The 17,385-nt window shown below is 38.2% G+C and overlaps 2 protein-coding genes across 2 annotated transcripts; one reads left to right on the top strand and one right to left on the bottom strand.

Moving 5' to 3' along the window:
* Positions 1-5,709: 5,709 nt before the first annotated feature.
* Positions 5,710-9,297, bottom strand: qdprb.1 (quinoid dihydropteridine reductase b, tandem duplicate 1). Its single transcript, XM_063008522.1, has 7 exons — positions 9,086-9,297; positions 7,182-7,274; positions 7,006-7,102; positions 6,775-6,915; positions 6,591-6,699; positions 6,127-6,210; positions 5,710-6,041 (listed from the first exon to the last, which is right to left on the bottom strand). The coding sequence occupies exons 1-7, from the start codon at positions 9,176-9,178 to the stop codon at positions 5,942-5,944; spliced, it is 717 nt and encodes a 238-aa protein (XP_062864592.1). The 5' UTR covers positions 9,179-9,297; the 3' UTR covers positions 5,710-5,941.
* A 911-nt stretch (positions 9,298-10,208) lies between these two features.
* On the top strand, positions 10,209-16,402 carry gtf2e2 (general transcription factor IIE, polypeptide 2, beta). The gene is made up of 8 exons (XM_063008489.1): positions 10,209-10,350; positions 11,027-11,193; positions 11,385-11,470; positions 11,626-11,733; positions 11,896-12,078; positions 15,620-15,713; positions 15,955-16,070; positions 16,152-16,402. Exons 2-8 carry the CDS (start codon positions 11,028-11,030, stop codon positions 16,266-16,268), a joined length of 870 nt encoding a protein of 289 aa, XP_062864559.1. The 5' UTR covers positions 10,209-10,350; position 11,027; the 3' UTR covers positions 16,269-16,402.
* The last annotated feature ends 983 nt before the right edge of the window (positions 16,403-17,385 follow it).

The following is a 17,385-nucleotide window of genomic DNA, read 5'->3' as shown; positions in this document are numbered from 1 at the left end:
TATTATTGTTAGTATTATTATTATTATTAGTAGTATTATTATTATTATTATTATTGTTAGTATTAATTATTATTATTATTATTATTATTATTATTATTATTATTGTTAGTATTAATTATTATTATTATTATTATTATTATTAATATTATTATGTTTAATTTTTTTAAATCTAATAGAGCATTCCACACACCTACCACACAGATGCTATTCATAAAAAGGGATTAAACAGGATTTAAAACTCCCAACAACATTGTTGCACCTGCTACACTCATACTAGAACAACACTTTCATACTCTCATATCATTCGTCTCTTTATTAAAAACACGCCCCTGTTAACACAGTGGGGTCATCGTGATCCTCCGGTCTCTGGTTACAGGACGATATCGGGTTTATATAACACCGACACGGAGGTGTTTAAAACCCCAAAAATGAGAGAGAGAGAGGAGAGAGAGAGAGAGAGCGAGAGAGAGAGAGTCCTACATCTGGATCATATTGCTCATTACTCTCGTTGGAGGGGAACCGGGGGCCCCAAGAGTTCACCTCCAATTCTTTCCTCCCTTTTTTACCACGACTGAATGTGAGGAGCTCGGTCTTATTAGAACCAACACTGAGAGTCTGTCATACACCCACACATGGCCACCCCCCCCACCATATACACCAGTAGCACCGGATTTCTGCTTCCATTTGCTTAATTAACAGCTCGTTATGAAGAAATATGCTCTTATTATCACTGAGACTGACTGTGTGCTCGGCTCATTTATTAATTATTTAATTAATTAATTTATTTTATTATTTTTTTTAATTAATTGGCCTATTTATTCACATAGCTTCACACTAAATACTGTATATTTCTATACTTCTATATTTCTATTACGTTTCAATCCACACATGTACACACACACACACACACACTCCTCCACACCATCCCCCTCTGGGTCAGTTAATAGGGGCTGGCTGAGGCTCCTGCGAGGGAGCCGAGTGTCTCATGGGTGGGGGGTGGGAGTGGGGAGTGGAATTTTACCCACTCTACCCCTCTGCGAATGCAGAAAGAAACTGAAAACACAGAGCAGAATCTCATACCGCCCTGTCCGATCTCACTCGGGTCCGGACCTTCGATCGGTTGGTCCAGGTTATTTTTTTGGGGGGGTGGGGTGGGGTGGGGGGGTGGGGGTACAGTCAGGGTGCCAATTCGGACGGCAGGACTCACCACCGAGGAGCAATTAATACCTAACCCAGGGCGATGGTGTAGATCCGTAGATCCATTTCGACACTCTGGAGACTCTGGAGAATGAGTTACCAGTAACCACTGAGTAACCACTGGTTTTAATGGGATATACAGTGTATCACAAAAGTGAGTACACCCCTCACATTTCTGCAAATATTTTATTATATCTTTTCATGGGACAACACTATAGACATGAAACTTGGATATAACTTAGAGTAGTCAGTGTACAGCTTGTATAGCAGTGTAGATTTACTGTCTTCTGAAAATAACTCAACACACAGCCATTAATGTCTAAATAGCTGCAACATAAGTGAGTACACCCCACAGTGAACATGTCCAAATTGCGCCCAAATGTGTCGTCGTCCCTCCCTGGTGTCATGTGTCAAGGTCCCAGGTGTAAATGGGGAGCAGGGCTGTTAAATTTGGTGTTTTGGGTACAATTCTCTCATACTGGCCACTGGATATTCAACATGGCACCTCATGGCAAAGAACTCTCTGAGGATGTGAGAAATATAATTGTTGCTCTCCACAAAGATGGCCTGGGCTATAAGAAGATTGCTAACACCCTGAAACTGAGCTACAGCATGGTGGCCAAGGTCATACAGCGGTTTTCCAGGACAGGTTCCACTCGGAACAGGCTTCACCAGGGTCGACCAAAGAAGTCGAGTCCACGTGTTCGGCGTCGTATCCAGAGGTCGGCTTTAAAAAATAGACACATGAGTGCTGCCAGCATCGCTGCAGAGGTTGAAGACGTGGGAGGTCAGCCTGTCAGTGCTCAGACCATACGCCGCACACTGCATCAACTCGGTCTGCATGGTCGTCATCCCAGAAGGAAGCTGACGCACAAGAAAGCCCGCAAACAGTTTGCTGAAGACAAGCAGTCCAAGAACATGGATTACTGGAATGCCCTGTGGTCTGACGAGACCAAGATAAACTCGTTTGGCTCAGATGGTGTCCAGCATGTGTGGCGGCGCCCTGGTGAGAAGTACCAAGACCACTGTATCTTGCCTACAGTCAAGCATGGTGGTGGTAGCATCATGGTCTTGGGCTGCATGAGTGTTGCTGCCACTGGGGAGCTGCAGTTCATTGAGGGAAACATGAATTCCAACATGTACTGTGACATTCTGAAACAGAGCATGATCCCCTCCCTTCGAAAACTGGGCCTCATGGCAGTTTTCCAACAGGATAACGACCCCAAACACAACCTCCAAGATGACAACTGCCTTGCTGAGGAAGCTGAAGGTAAAGGTGATGGACTAAACCCAATTGAGCACCTGTGGCGCATCCTCAAGTGGAAGGTGGAGGAGTTCAAGGTGTCTAACATCCACCAGCTCCGTGATGTCATCATGGAGGAGTGGAAGAGGATTCCAGTAGCAACCTGTGCAGCTCTGGTGAATTCCATGCCCAGGAGGGTTAAGGTAGCGCTGGATAATAATGGTGGTCACACAAAATATTGACACTTTGGGCACAATTTGGACATGTTCACTGTGGGGTGTACTCACTTATGTTGCAGCTATTTAGACATTAATGGCTGTGTGTTGAGTTATTTTCAGAAGACAGTAAATCTACACTGCTATACAAGTTGTACACTGACTACTCTAAGTTATATCCAAGTTTTATTTCTATAGTGTTGTCCCATGAAAAGATATAATAAAATATTTGCAGAAATGTGAGGGGTGTACTCACTTTTGTGATACACTGTAGATACGTATATATCCGGCTTTTTAAGGTTCGTACTTTGAGATTTGGGGCTCGTTGTTTGCAATCCAACACACAGGGGATCGAATCTCATTGTCGATTCTTTCTTTGATGAAATATTAACGCAAATCCGCAGCCCCACGGTAAAAAAAAAAACATAGAATAAACCAAACCACCTCCTTTAATATGTTGGGGTACATCGTTGTGCTCCTTTAGCGCCCCCTGTGTTCCTTCCATCGCTTATTACATTCTGCAGAAAGCAGCCCCATATCATGATGCTCCTTCCTTTAGAAATCCCAATGCACTTCTTCAGGTACTGCACGTCCCCTAGCTGATTATTATCATTATTATTATTATTATTATTGTTGTTATTATTATTATTGTTATTATTATTATTATATTTATTGTTGTTATTATTATTAATGTTATTATTATTATTGTTAGTATTATTATTATAATATATTTTTTTATTATTAATATTATTATTGTTAGTATTATTATATTTACTGTTGTTATTATTATTAATGTTATTATTATTATAATTAATATTATTATTGTTGTTAATATTATTATTAGTTATTATTATTAATATTATTATGATTATTACTGTTATTGTTATCATTATTTTTATTATTATTATTATTATTATTATTATTATTATTATTATTCAGGTACGGCACGTCCTCTAGCTGATACCTTCCCGACTGTAAAACGTAGTGGTGGCAGCATCACGCTTCTCAGCAGCAGGGACTGGAACATCTGTGAGGAGACAGATCGATGACCCGAAGCATACACCCTAAACAACATCGGACTCGTTTTAAGGGGGGAATTCTATGCATGTTTCGAAGCCCCATCAAGCATCTGTGGACGTATCCAAGAAGTCTTCCAAAGATCATCAACAATGGCCTATGTGGTTGATCTCAAATTCACGTCTCCTTCAGGACTGAGGGAAATGGTCTAGTAACTAGTAATCAAAAGGCTGTTGGTTTAAGTCCCATACTGTAATAAATATTGTTAAATATAGCCACACGGGTTCGGGATAACTTCAGAAAAACATTGCCAATGAACACGGTCCATCGCTGCATGAAGAAATGCAGCTTCAACGCAACTGGGTGGCCGGTAGTTGTCTCAGCAGGATACAGAGTACGCATGCTTGACTGGCCTGCCTGCTGTCCATAAAGAGGAGGATCAGATAGATGATGGTGACCACAGACTGTTGTGTAGCAGATTGAGTGTTCTTAGTTCCCAAACTATTCAAAGAAAAAGAAACACACCCTTGTCCCAACTCATCAAATTCTAAATTTGAGCAACAGAACAATGACCCGAAGCATACACCCTAAACAACACTGAATTGATTTTTGGGGGAAATTCTCGGGATATTTCGATGGTCCGGCCAAAGCCCAGCCTTAAACCCTATCTTTGTATTTTTGTCAGGTAAATAAAGGTTCCAGATAACGTCAGAACGTCCCAACTTTTACGGAAACGGGGTGCGTAATAGAGAGACAAAATGCAAAAAATAGAAGGAAACGTAGGAGCGAAGCCCTGCTGCACCATCCACCCTGCTTTAGATGTGATGTTGCCATGGCAACCTCAACTCCGCGGCTCGTTATTTCAGTCCAGGAAATTATGGGCTGCACTGCCGGATAGATAGTGCCGATAGGAAGACGAGAAGCGACAGTAAAATAATAATAATATTAATAATAATAATAATAATAATAAAGATGGATGGTAGTTGGAATTCGGAAAACCCCATTCCTTTGGACGTAGTACCTGACGAATTCTCCTCACTATCGCCTAAAGAGACGGGTTAAAAGAACGAACGCTATCAAAGCTAAAACAAACCGAACAAACAGCCGCTGGAACAAACCTAGTTTGTAAATTTTGCCTGATGGAAGCAATATCGCAAAATAACGACCGAATTAATTCCTACGGACGAAAGCGAGCTTGCAGTCGCGCCTCGGGCAGCTAGTTATCTCGAACACGTGCTGCAGTAGCTAGCTAGCCTGTAGCTAGCTAGCCTGTTATCATCCAGTATGGCTTGTTCATTCAACTTTAGTGCATTTGACACTCGAGTCCGTTTACATCAGTTAATAGAAATAAGAAGCGTAGTCATTTTTCAACCTCGATTCCAAAAATGTTGGGACAGCGGGGCAAAATGTGCAAGAAACAGACAGCAACGCTTTGCGAATCATGTCTGGTCACTTCTGGTCAGATATCAGAGAAGTTTTATATATTGTTTAGATGTTGTTGACATTTCTACGCCATTTGAGCCTTGAATAAGAATAATTTTATGGACTGTAGATGGTAAACCGGCTAAATTTCTTGCAGCTGTGAGTCGAGAAACCTCGTTCTCACACTGTTTGCTTATTTTAATCATTAGTACACTTTTGCTAGTAAGTAATTGAGATTTTATTAATGTTTATTTTGAACCAAATGCCACAAACGTTCAAAAAATGTTAAGAAAATGTCTCAAATGTTTGTTTGTTGACGAATTAGCATCCAATTCTAATACTGTATAATAAACGTTATATATTTAATTCCTGTGCTTATAACAATTAAATTAAGGGTTTATATTAGTCAAATTATCCAGCAGTGACTTAATAAATAAAGTTAAAACACACATTTAATCATTTTTAATAAAAAATACGATGCTAATTTGACGGTTTTTTCAGTCACGTTAGCATCACAGCTAAACTAGCGAGGCCGAACCCGAGTCAGTGTGATACAATGTCGCCCTCAAGCGGCTGAAAACGGGAATTTAACAGCAAATAAAGTAAATAAAAACATAAATTTTATAACATTTTATTAGATTTTCACTCAAATCGGATTTTCTGTGATTAAGTGTGTGAGTAACACACCAAAATGTATCCTCAGGACCTGGGTTCGATCCATTCCACTCACTAGCTCATAGCACTAGCTCATAGCATTAGCTCATAACTCATATTTGATTATTTTAACACACACACACACACATGGATAAAGCCTTTATAAGGTAGATTCTCCATCACACACACTCGGTCACACAGGCGTGGCGTCCGTCCTGCCGTCGGTGGTGATGAGCTGCATCAGCGTGCCTGAGGGAGGTCGCCCCTCTCCCGTCGCCCACTTGTAGAACAACCTACGACCACAGCGCGTTAGTTACGGACATACGGTACGGTACGTCATTAGCGGCGTCGTTAAGCGTACACGGGTCGGTCACTCACTCGGCTACGAAGTCCAGCGGCGTCCAGGAGGAGACGTCGGCGTCCGGCATGAACTGTCTGTTCATTGGTGTGTCCAGGGTGACTCTGTAAAGGGGAAAAAACGCATTATTAAATTGTTTAGCGGCTCGGGGCGCATCTCGAGCTCGGTTCCTCCCGCCCCTGGAAGGTGAAAAGAAGCGGTTGCCTTGATAGTTTCTGCACATAATTACCTAGTAAGTACCTGGGGCAGCAAAGCAACCCCAAAACATCATTGAGCCTCCTTTATGTTTCACAGCAGACATTTTATTTACATTTAAAGGCTTTTTATTCTCTGAAATTGACTTGATTAATAAAAATAGAGGCGATCTGGTCCAACTGTGGTTGACAAGATGTAGCATAAAGCCTCCACAAGGTGGCGCTCAAGTACAAGTTAAAAATTCGTCGATTTAATTATTATTATTAATTAGGAGTTCGTATCCACTCACGGCAGAACGGCGACGGCGGATGCCCCGGCGGGGAGGCCGCTCTTGTCCCCGCCCAGACTCCGACACAGCTGGTGAACCGCCGCCTTCGCCATCCCGTAGCCGACCATTCCTAAAACGAGACGCCAAACGTCAGGATCGTAACGTCATTTTAAATTCTAAATAACCGTTAGCGAGTTAGTTATACCCGGGGTGGGTCCGAGCGCCGCGCTGGCGCCCGTTAGCGTCAGCAGCCCCCCTTCCTTGAGGTGCTTGGTTGCCAGGTGACCGGAGATGGCGGACGTCCACACGCTCTGCTTCCACATCAGATCCGAGTTCTTGTACATGGCTAAGAGACAGAAGCGTAAAGACGCTGGTTTAAAAACGTTCGCGGTCGTAGCTAATCGAGCGGGTTTTGAATCCGAGTAGAGCGAGCGACCTTTAGCCTTGGCACTTCCTCCCGCCCAGCCTCCGGCCACGCACAGGATGGCGTCCACCTTGCGTTCTCCCAGCAGGGCGCCCACGTCGGCCGTGACCTGAAAGAAAGACGGGTTACGACTACGACACGACCTACGGACCTGCAGACGTGCAGACGCTTCGTGGACGATCGTTTACCTTGTCGGCTTGCTCGTTGAAGGAGTCGGTCGTCTGGACGGAGACGTTGGCGTCCGCCTCTTCGTTGGCGTTCATGTCGATGCAGGCGACCCACTGACCGATCACAAAGACAAACGGAACAGCCGTGACTAACATACATCCGCACCGGGCGAGTTCACGTGTGGATCAGCTTTGCGCAGAGAGTCACACCCTGATCACATGATCCCCCGTCTCTGTGCAGTACCGTCGAGCAGCCAGCAGAGGTCGTAATTACAGTAGGATGAGGAATTCCTTCAGTCACATTATTATTATTATTAATCTACTTTAAGTACTGGACTGGTGATCATAAGGTTGCCGGTTCAAACGCCACCATCACCAAGTTGCCACTGTTGGGACTTTTAAGCAGGGCCCTTAAGTCTCAGTTGCTAAAATATATATATATATATATATATATATATATATATATATATATATATATATATATATATATATATATATATAATAAAGGGTAAAAGTGTCAGTATAAGAGTTGTAGTGTGTAATGTGGGTTACACTTGATAAAATACAACGTGTTTTGGAGCAGTTTGATTAATATTTTAAAAGCTATTGACGTTATTAATATGCTGAATACTTTAAATACTATTGAAGTTATGAATAAAATAAATAAAAAACTGTTTTTATTATGTAATAAAGGGTAAAAGTGTCAGTATAAGAGTTGTAGTATGTAATGTGGGTTACACTTGATAAAATACAACGTGTTTTGGAGCAGTTTGATTAATATTTTAAAAGCTATTGAAGTTATTAATAAAAATCTGTTTTTTATTATGTAATAAAGAGTAAAAGTGTCAGTATAAGAGGTGTAGTATGTAATGTGGGTTACACTTGATAAAATACAACTTGTTTTGGAGCAGTTTGATTAATATTTTAAATGCTATTAAAGTTATGAATAAAATGAATAAAAATCTGTTTTTATTATGTAATTAAGGGTAAAAGTGTCAGTGTAAGAGGTGTAGTATGTAATGTGGGTTACACTTGATAAAATACAACTTGTTTTGGAGCAGTTTGATTAATATTTTAAATACTATTAAAGTTATGAATAAAATGAATAAAAATCTGTTTTATTATGTAATTAAGGGTAAAAGTGTCAGTGTAAGAGTTGTAGTATGTAATGTAGGTTACACTTGATAAAATACAACGTGTTTTGGAGCAGTTTGACGCATAATTTAAAAGCTATTGAAGTTATGAATACAAATCTGTTTTTTATTATGTAATTAAGGGTAAAAGTGTCAGTATAAGAGTTGTAGTATGTAATGTAGGTTACACTTGATAAAATACAACATGTTTTGGAGCAGTTTGACGCATAATTTAAAAGCTACATGAATACAAATTTGTTTTTTATTATGTAATTAAGGGTAAAAGTGTCAGTATAAGAGTTGTAGTATGTAATGTAGGTTACACTTGATAAAATACAACATGTTTTGGAGCAGTTTGACGCATAATTTAAAAGCTACATGAATACAAATCTGTTTTTTATTATGTAATTAAGGGTAAAAGTGTCAGTATAAGAGGTGTAGTATGTAATGTGGGTTACACTTGATAAAATACAACTTGTTTTGGAGCAATTTGACGCACACGTCATAAAACTTCGTTATGACTGTGTAATAAAGGGTGACAGTGTCAGTAAAGCAGGTGTAGTTTGTCTTCTGGCTTACATTTGATGAGGTACAACTAACAAAAATAAATGGGTTTAGTGCTCGGACCTCTATGATCTCTATCTGCTGCTGTTTCTGTGTTATGTGAGTGTTTAGACTCCCTGAGCTCCTGTAGTGGTTACAGCACATTGTTAGTAATGTTAGAAAGAAATCCGAATATAAAACCAACTTTACCGCAGTAAATACCCCCCATGACCTGTATCGAACACTCACCCAGTGTCTGGATCTGAAGTACTGGACGCATGTAGAACCCAGAGCTCCCTTCCCTCCGTATATAATCACACTACGAGCTTCAGCTGCTGCCATCGCGTACTGAGCTGGGTTCGAATCCCCTGACTTACACGTGTGTGTGGAAATAAATGCAGAACTGTGTTAAGTCAGTTCAGTTCAGCTCGGTGTGTGTGTGTGTGTGTGTGTGTGTTGTTTTGGTATTGAAGGTCTGCATCGCCACCAAGTGCACAGGAGGCACACACACACACACACACACACACACACACACACACACACACACAGCACCGTCATCCATTCATTTAATGCCAGTTTCACCACCGCTTCACCCTGGTCAGGGTCGCAGTCTGTACACACGCACAGACACGGGGAGAACATGCAAAACTCCACACAGACAAAATATATAAATGTATTACCCAACTTCGGCCTTTTAATTTGTAATTTGATTGAATTTAATTGTACATTGTTTTGGTTTTTTTTGTGCCATTTTTATGTTAATTATATTGAAGTTTGCTAAGATTAATTAATGGATTAATTAAATTAATACGATTCCTTTATTAATATAAAATTAAATTAAATAATATAATAAAATTAAAAATAAAATAGAAAAAAATAATAATATAATACAAATAAAAATGTAATAATATATATTAATATAATTTAATATATATATTATATATTATTAAAAATGAACATTGTTATATATTATAACACATTTGTATATACGTTATACATTACACCATCACATTCACTCCGTTACAAGGTGTAAAGTATTTTAAAACATAACGCTGTGTTCACTTAATAATAATAATTTTATATAAATATTTATTGATTAATTTAATTTAATTTAATTTAAAGTGTTAAAAGTTATCAGAAAAGACACTCCGGTGCAGAAGGTGGTGTACTAGAACCTTCTGTTATAATTCCTACCTGCTTTCAGACAAACCCCGCCTTCTAATCGAGGATTGGCTGTTTTTTTTATTCCTGACAGGATTACCCAATGGCCGTGTAGCAATCCTCAACCTTGGAGACTGAATAACCAATCAGAACACGGCTCAGAGATTTTCCGAATGCGGGTAGGGAAAAAAACCTGAGGAAACACAAAGATAAATATGGCGTCGTGGTTGGGAGGAAGAAGCGGCTGGTTTTATTTATGTTAGCGTTACAATTTGTGTAGATTTAGTCAGATTAAATAAACAGCTAATGACTTTTGGATAATATTTATAACTTATCACGGTGTCAGAATTCAGGTAGGTTTATAGTTTTAACAGCTTTGTTAAGTGAATATATGGTAGTACCTGGTTTAGCTCACCAAGTTGCTTCTTTTTAACACTTTTAGGACAAAAAAACATGAATTCCATGTTCCAAAAATAATACACCTTTAAGAATTAATGTAATATTTAAAGAACAGCGTGTTTTCAATGTCTGGTTCGCTGTTTTAGGTCTCTTTTGTGATGCCAAAGGGGTTTGGAGTCAAAGGAAGGAGTCGACTCATGGAGTCGATTCACTGATGTAATAGTCTCGAACCGGGTTAAACAAGGTTGTCAGACTCCGGTCATGTTGACAGTTTTATGAAGCCTTTCCTATGTCTAGTTATGTATTTTAATATTTTTTATTATTACCTTATTAATTATTATTATCGTTTGTGAGTTAGCGATTCCGATTCTACGTATCGATTCTTCGTTTTGATGACAAAATGGTAAAAAATTACCAGTTTTGGGGGTCTGCTGGGGGTGTTCCTGTACTTAGTACCGCTCTGAATTATGGGTAATCAAGAAGATTTAAATATGGGCAGTGATGGGTCAGCATATTGGACTGGTTACCGGAAGGTTGCTAGGTCAATTCCCATAAACGCCAGGTTTCCACTGACCTTTTGAATCGTATCCATGTCTGTGTTCTTTACTAATGTAATGTGTGTGTACGCAGGATGGACCCCGCCCTGGTGAGGGAGCGTGAGCTTTTTAAGAAGAGGGCCCTGAGCACCCCGGCCGTCGAGAAGAGACCGGCGCCCTCCGTAACCTCCGGCTCCTCCTCCAAGAAGAAGAAGAGCAAACCCGACAAGGACTCGTCCTCCTCCTCGTCTAAAAACGCAGGTCCGTCGTTCTGTTTCAGGCTTCTGAACTCGGCCCAACAGTTTGGGGAAGGCTTGTGTGTCTACAAAGCCCCTCTGATGACTTCTTGCTGATCTCGTGAAGCAGTATAGCCCATCCTGATCACGTTGTGTAAAGAAGAGCGTACAGATTGAATTTTATTTGTTCTAATTTTGTTCTTCGTGTTCTTTCAGATGCTGGATCCTTCAACCTCAAAGCTCTGTCCGGGAGCTCGGGGTACAAGTTCGGGGTCCTGGCCAGGATCGTCAACTACATGAAGGTGATATATAGTAACTTTGTGCCAGTTATGCCTGTTGGACAGCCCGGCCAGGTCGATAGCTCAGCCATCGCAGTTTAAATCAGCGCTGATAACCACCTGCACCTTCCCAGCATGCCGTTTTCTAAAGTCTGGTCACTGTTGTCTTTCTTTTCCAGACGAGGCATCAGAGGGGCGACACCCACCCCCTCAGCCTGGACGAGATTTTGGACGAGACCAAGCTGCTGGACATCGGCATGAAGCAGAAGCAGTGGCTCACGTCCGAGGTGCGTCGTAACACGTAGCATTTCCCGTCATCCTACGCTCGTGAGAAGAGGGCACGTCTAAATTAAATTCCTACCTGTAATACCAGACGGGTCCGGCAGGGGGAAGCAGAACCCCACTGTAATATAAACCTCCACCATGTTTCGTATCTCCGTTCCTCTCAGGCTCTGACCAGTAACCCCAAGATCGAGGTACGAGACGGGAATTACGCCTTCAAACCCAAATACAACCTGAAGGACAAGAAAGCGCTGCTCCACCTGCTGGACAAGCACGACACGCTGGGGCTGGGGGGGGTGCTGCTGGACGACGTGGAGGAGGGGCTGCCCAACTCCGCCAAGGCCATCAAGGTACAAAGCTTTTATTTAAAAACACACAACCTTCAAATAGATAACGTTAAAATCGATAACTTTATAATCTACAACTTTCAAATCTATAACTTTCAAATCTACAACGTTAAAATATATAACTTTAAAATCTACAACTTTAAAATCGATAACTTTATAATCTACAACTTTAAAATTGATAACTTTATAATCTACAACTTTAAAATCTATAACTTTAAAATCTATAACTTTCAAATGTACAACGTTAAAATATATAACTTTATAATCTACAACTTTTTAATCTACAACTTTCAAATATATAACTTTCAAATCTACAACGTTAAAATATATAACTTTATAATCTACAACTTTCAAATCTATAACTTTCAAATCTATAACGTTAAAATCGATAACTTTATAATCTACAACTTTCAAATCTATAACTTTCAAATATATAACGTTAAAATCGATAACTTTATAATCTACAACTTTCAAATATATAACTTTAAAATCTACAACTTTCAAATCTATAACTTTCAAATATATAACGTTAAAATCGATAACTTTATAATCTACAACTTTCAAATCTATAACTTTCAAATCGATAACTTTCAAATCTACTACTTTAAAATATATAACGTTAAAATCAATAACTTTATAATCTACAACTTTCAAATCTATAACTTTCAAATCTACAACTAAAATATATAACGTTAAAATTGATAACTTTAATCTACAACTTTAAAATCTATAACTTTAAAATCTACAACTTTAAAATCTATAACTTTATAATCTATAACTTTAAAATCTACAACTTTAAAATTTATAACTTTCAAATCTATAACTTTAAAATATATAACGTTAAAATCGATAACTTTATAATCTACAACTTTAAAATCGATAACTTTTTAATCTACAACTTTAAAATCGATAACTTTAAAATCTACAACTTTAAAACCTATAACTTTAAAATCTATAACTTTCAAATATACAACGTTAAAATTGATAACTTTATAATCTACAACTTTAAAATCTATAACTTTAAAATCTACAAGGTTAAAATATACAGCGGGGAAAATAAGTATTGAACACATGAACATTTTTCTCAGTAAATATATTTCTGATGGGACTATTGACATGAAATTTTCACCAGATGTTGGTAACAACCCAAATAATCCACACACATATAAAGCAGTCAAAACAAATAAATCCAAAAATTAAGTTATGTGTAATAAAGTGGAATGACACAGGGAAAAAGTATTGAACACACTTACTGAAATGTATTTAATATTTAGTAGAAAAGCCTTTGTTGGTAATGACGGCTTCTGTATGGAGAAACGAGTCACATGCTTTGTTCAGGTGTGATTTTGGCCCATTCTTCCACACAAACTGTCTTCAGATCATGAAGGTTCCGGCGGCCTCTTCTATGAACTCTGATCTTCAGTTCTTTCCATAGATTTTCAATTGGATTTAAGTCGGGTGATTGACTGGGCCTTTATAGCAGCTTTATTTTCTTTCTCTGAAACCACTTGAGAGTTTCCTGGCTGTGTGTTTGGGATCGTTGTCTTGCTGAAATGTCCACCCTCGTTTCATCTTCAGCATCCTGGTAGATGGCACCAGATTCTTATCAGGAATGTCTCGGTACATTTCTACATTCATCCTTTCTTCAATTATATAAAGTCTATCAGCACCATATGCTGAGAAACAGCCCCACACCATGATGTTCCCACCTCCAAACTTCACTGTTGGTATGGTGTTTTTGGGGTGATGTGCAGTTCTATTTCTCCTCCAAACATGGTGTGTGCTATGACATCCAAAGAGTTCAATTTTGGTCTCATCTGACCAGACTATATTTCAGACTTTTTCTTCAGAAATGGAGTCTTGCGCGGTGAGCGTGCATAAAGGCCATAGCGGTTGAGTGCATTACTTATAGTTTTCTTTGAAACAACCGTACCTACTAATTCCAGGTCTTTCTGAAGCTCTCCGCGAGTGGTCCTTGGCTCTTGGACAACTCTTCTGATTATTCTTTTGACTCCTCTGTCAGAAATCTTGCGAGGAGCACCTGGTCGTGGCCGGTTTATGGTGAAATGATGTTCTTTCCACTTCCGGATAATGGCCCCGACGGTGCTCACTGGAACATTCAGAAGTTTAGAAATACGTCTGTAACCAATACCATCAGTATGTTTTGCAACAATAAGGTTGCGAAGGTCTTGAGAGCTCTTTGCTTTTACGTGTGACACCTTGGTAATGAAAAACCTTTTTGTAGGCCATCAATTAGGACTAAACCAGCTGATATTCATTTGCACTGATAGGGGCAGGACTGCTTTCTAAATAAGGACAGATTTCAGCTGGTGTTTTGGCTTGCCATGCCTTTTTGCACCTCCTTTTCTTCATGTGTTCAATACTTTTTCCCTGTGTCATTCCACTTTATTACACATAACTTAACTTTTGGACTTATTTGTTTTGATTGCTTTATATGTGTGGATTATTTGGGTTGTTACCAACATCTGGTGAAAATTTCATGTCAATAGTCCCATCAGAAATACATTTACTGAGAAAAATGTTCATGTGTTCAATACTTATTTCCCCCGCTGTATAACTTTAAAATCTATAACTTTAAAATCTACAACTTTAAAATATCTAACTTTAAAATCTATAACTTTAAAATCTATAGCTTCAAAATCTACAACTTTAAAATATATAACTTTAAAATATATAACTTTAAAATATATAACTTTAAAATCTATAGCTACAAAATCTACAACTTTAAAATATATAACTTTAAAATGTATAACTTTAAAATCTATAGCTTCAAAATCTACAACTTTTAAATATATAACTTTAAAATATATAACTACTGCAGTGAGCTTAAAAGAAAGAAACTAAAATACAAAATACTTGAATACAAAAACAATAAAAACAATTAAAAAATTTAAAACCAATAAAAAACAAATACAAAAAACAATAAAAAATACAAAAAACTATAAAAAAAAAAAGAATTAAATACAAAAAACTATAAAAAAAAAAGAATTAAAAAAGAATTAAAAAAATTTAAAAACAATAAAAAAGAGAATTTAAAAAAGAATTAAAAAAATCAAAAACCAATAAAAAACAAATGCAAAAAACAATTAAAAAATAAAAAGCAATTAAAAATAAAAAACTAAAAACAATTAAAAACAAAAAAAAAAATCAAAAACCAATAAAAAAAGAAATCAATAAACCAATTAATCAATACAAAAATTAAAAAAATTTTTAATTTTTTTTATTAAATATACAAAAAACAATTAAGAAAACAAAAACCAATAAAAAAAAAAGCAAAAACAATTAAAAAATACAAAAACAAGACAAAAAACCCAAAAACAAACAACGCGGTCGGTAGGGTTAGTGCCACTGGTTTGGGCAAAGTTGCACATCCGACCAGACTCTGTTAATGCTGAGCTTTTATCTAGGTGCTCCTATTAGGAACGTGTTGCTGGTCCTATGAAATGCCTGGATATTAACTCGTAGCTGCGGTTTTGCATGTTCTCTGAACTCTGGCCGTGATTGGTGGTGGGTGTGTTCTCAGGCTCTGGGTGATAAGATCCTGTTCGTGACCCGGCCGGACAAGAAGAAGATCCTCTTCTACAACGACAAGCACTGCCACTTCCAAGTGGACGAAGGTGAGTCGGGCGAAACGAAGCCCACCGGGGCGTCGCCCCATTACAAGCCTATAGAGGTAGAGTCGAGATACTAATGCATCCCACAGCAGAACACAAACGAATATATACTGAAGGTTCCCACACCAAGTCCTGTAGCTCAGTAATCGTCCACTAGGCGGAGCACTTCTCTCTCTCTCTCTCTCTCTGTGTACATTTTGCCGGGAGTCTCGCTCAGTTTTCGCCTTTCCTCGGTGCGTCCCAGAGTTCCAGAAGCTGTGGCGCAGCGTTCCCGTGGACTCCATAGACGAGGAGAAGATCGAGGAGTACCTGAAGAGACAGGGCATCTCATCCATGCAGGATACGGGACCAAAGAGGATGGTGCGTACCCCTCACGCCACCTATCGCTTCCTCTCGCTCTCTCTCTCTCTTTAACACAATCCATCTCTCTCTCTCCCTCAGACGCCCGTCCAGAGGAGAAAGAAGCCCAACATGCAGAAGAAGAGACGCTTCAAGACTCACAACGACCATCTGAACGGAGTCCTGGAGGACTACTCGGACGCCCCCGCCAAGAAGTGATCCAGGATTAGAGACAAAAATACTGATGCTTGAACTGACTGTAAATATTTGCTTTTATTTTTGTGCCACTGTTCTGGTGGACGTTGATGGTGTTTTTTTTTTTTTAATAAATACAATATGAGCGGATTATCAAACACTGTGTGTCGTTTTATTATTATTATTATTATATTATTATTTCATTATTATTATTATTATTTTATTATTATTATTATTTTATTATTATTATTATTTTATTATTATTATTATTATTTTATTATTATTTTTATTATTATTGTTTTATTATTATTTCATTATTATTATTTTTATTATTATTATTTTATTATTATTATTTCATTATTATTATTTTATTATTATTATTATTATTATTACTATTTTATTATTAATACTATTTTATTATTATTATTTTTATTATTTAGGGCCAGTGATAGCTCAGTGGTTAAGGTACTGGACTAGTAAACAGAAGGTTGCCGGTTCAAGCCCCACCACCACCAAGTTGCCACTGTTGGGTCCCTGAGCAAGGCCCTTAACCCTCAATTGCTCATCGTGTAAGTCGCTTTGGATAAAAGCGTCTGCTAAATGCTGAAAATGTAAATGTAAATTTTATTATTATTTCATTATTGTTTTATTATTATTATTATTTCATTATTATTATTATTTTATTATTATTATTATTTTATTATTATTATTTCATTATTATTATTATTATTTTATTATTATTATTATTATTTTTCATGTATTTACGCCTCGTCCCACCAGATGTCGCTGTAGAGCAGTGCACAACATTAACATGATCAGCCATAACATTAAAACCACTGTCCATGTTATCGGCTCCACTTACCATATAGAAGCACTTTGTAGTTCTACAATTACTGACTGTAGTCTGTCTGTTTCTCTACATGCTTTGCTTTCATGCTGTTCTTCAATGGTCAGGACCACCACAGAGCAGGTATTATTTAGGTGGTGGATGATTCTCAGCACTGCAGTGACACTGACATGGTGGTTAGTGCTGAGAATCATCCACCACCTAAATAATACCTGCTCTGTGGTGGTCCTGACCATTGAAGAACAGGGTGAAAGGGGGTAACTAAGCATGTAGAGAAATATATGTACTACAGTC

Source organism: Trichomycterus rosablanca, chromosome 14, assembly GCF_030014385.1.
Source record: "Trichomycterus rosablanca isolate fTriRos1 chromosome 14, fTriRos1.hap1, whole genome shotgun sequence".
NCBI classification, from domain to species: Eukaryota; Metazoa; Chordata; class Actinopteri; order Siluriformes; family Trichomycteridae; genus Trichomycterus; species Trichomycterus rosablanca.
This window is presented reverse-complemented; position numbering and strand designations above follow the sequence as displayed.

What these genes read in the sequence shown, in the direction of transcription:
- qdprb.1 (XM_063008522.1), bottom strand. Translation starts at nt 9,178, where the DNA reads ATGGCAGCAGCTGAAGCTCGTAGTGTGATTATATACGGAGGGAAGGGA. An exon ending in AGGAAGTGCCAAGGCTAAAG is followed by an intron (nt 6,916 to 7,005) that starts GTCGCTCGCTCT and finishes TCTGTCTCTTAG; the next exon opens with CCATGTACAAGAACTCGGAT. An exon ending in TCCGCCGTCGCCGTTCTGCC is followed by an intron (nt 6,211 to 6,590) that starts GTGAGTGGATAC and finishes TCCCCTTTACAG; the next exon opens with AGTCACCCTGGACACACCAA.
- gtf2e2 (XM_063008489.1), top strand. Translation starts at nt 11,028, where the DNA reads ATGGACCCCGCCCTGGTGAGGGAGCGTGAGCTTTTTAAGAAGAGGGCC. An exon ending in ACTCCGCCAAGGCCATCAAG is followed by an intron (nt 12,079 to 15,619) that starts GTACAAAGCTTT and finishes GTGTGTTCTCAG; the next exon opens with GCTCTGGGTGATAAGATCCT. An exon ending in CCACTTCCAAGTGGACGAAG is followed by an intron (nt 15,714 to 15,954) that starts GTGAGTCGGGCG and finishes GGTGCGTCCCAG; the next exon opens with AGTTCCAGAAGCTGTGGCGC.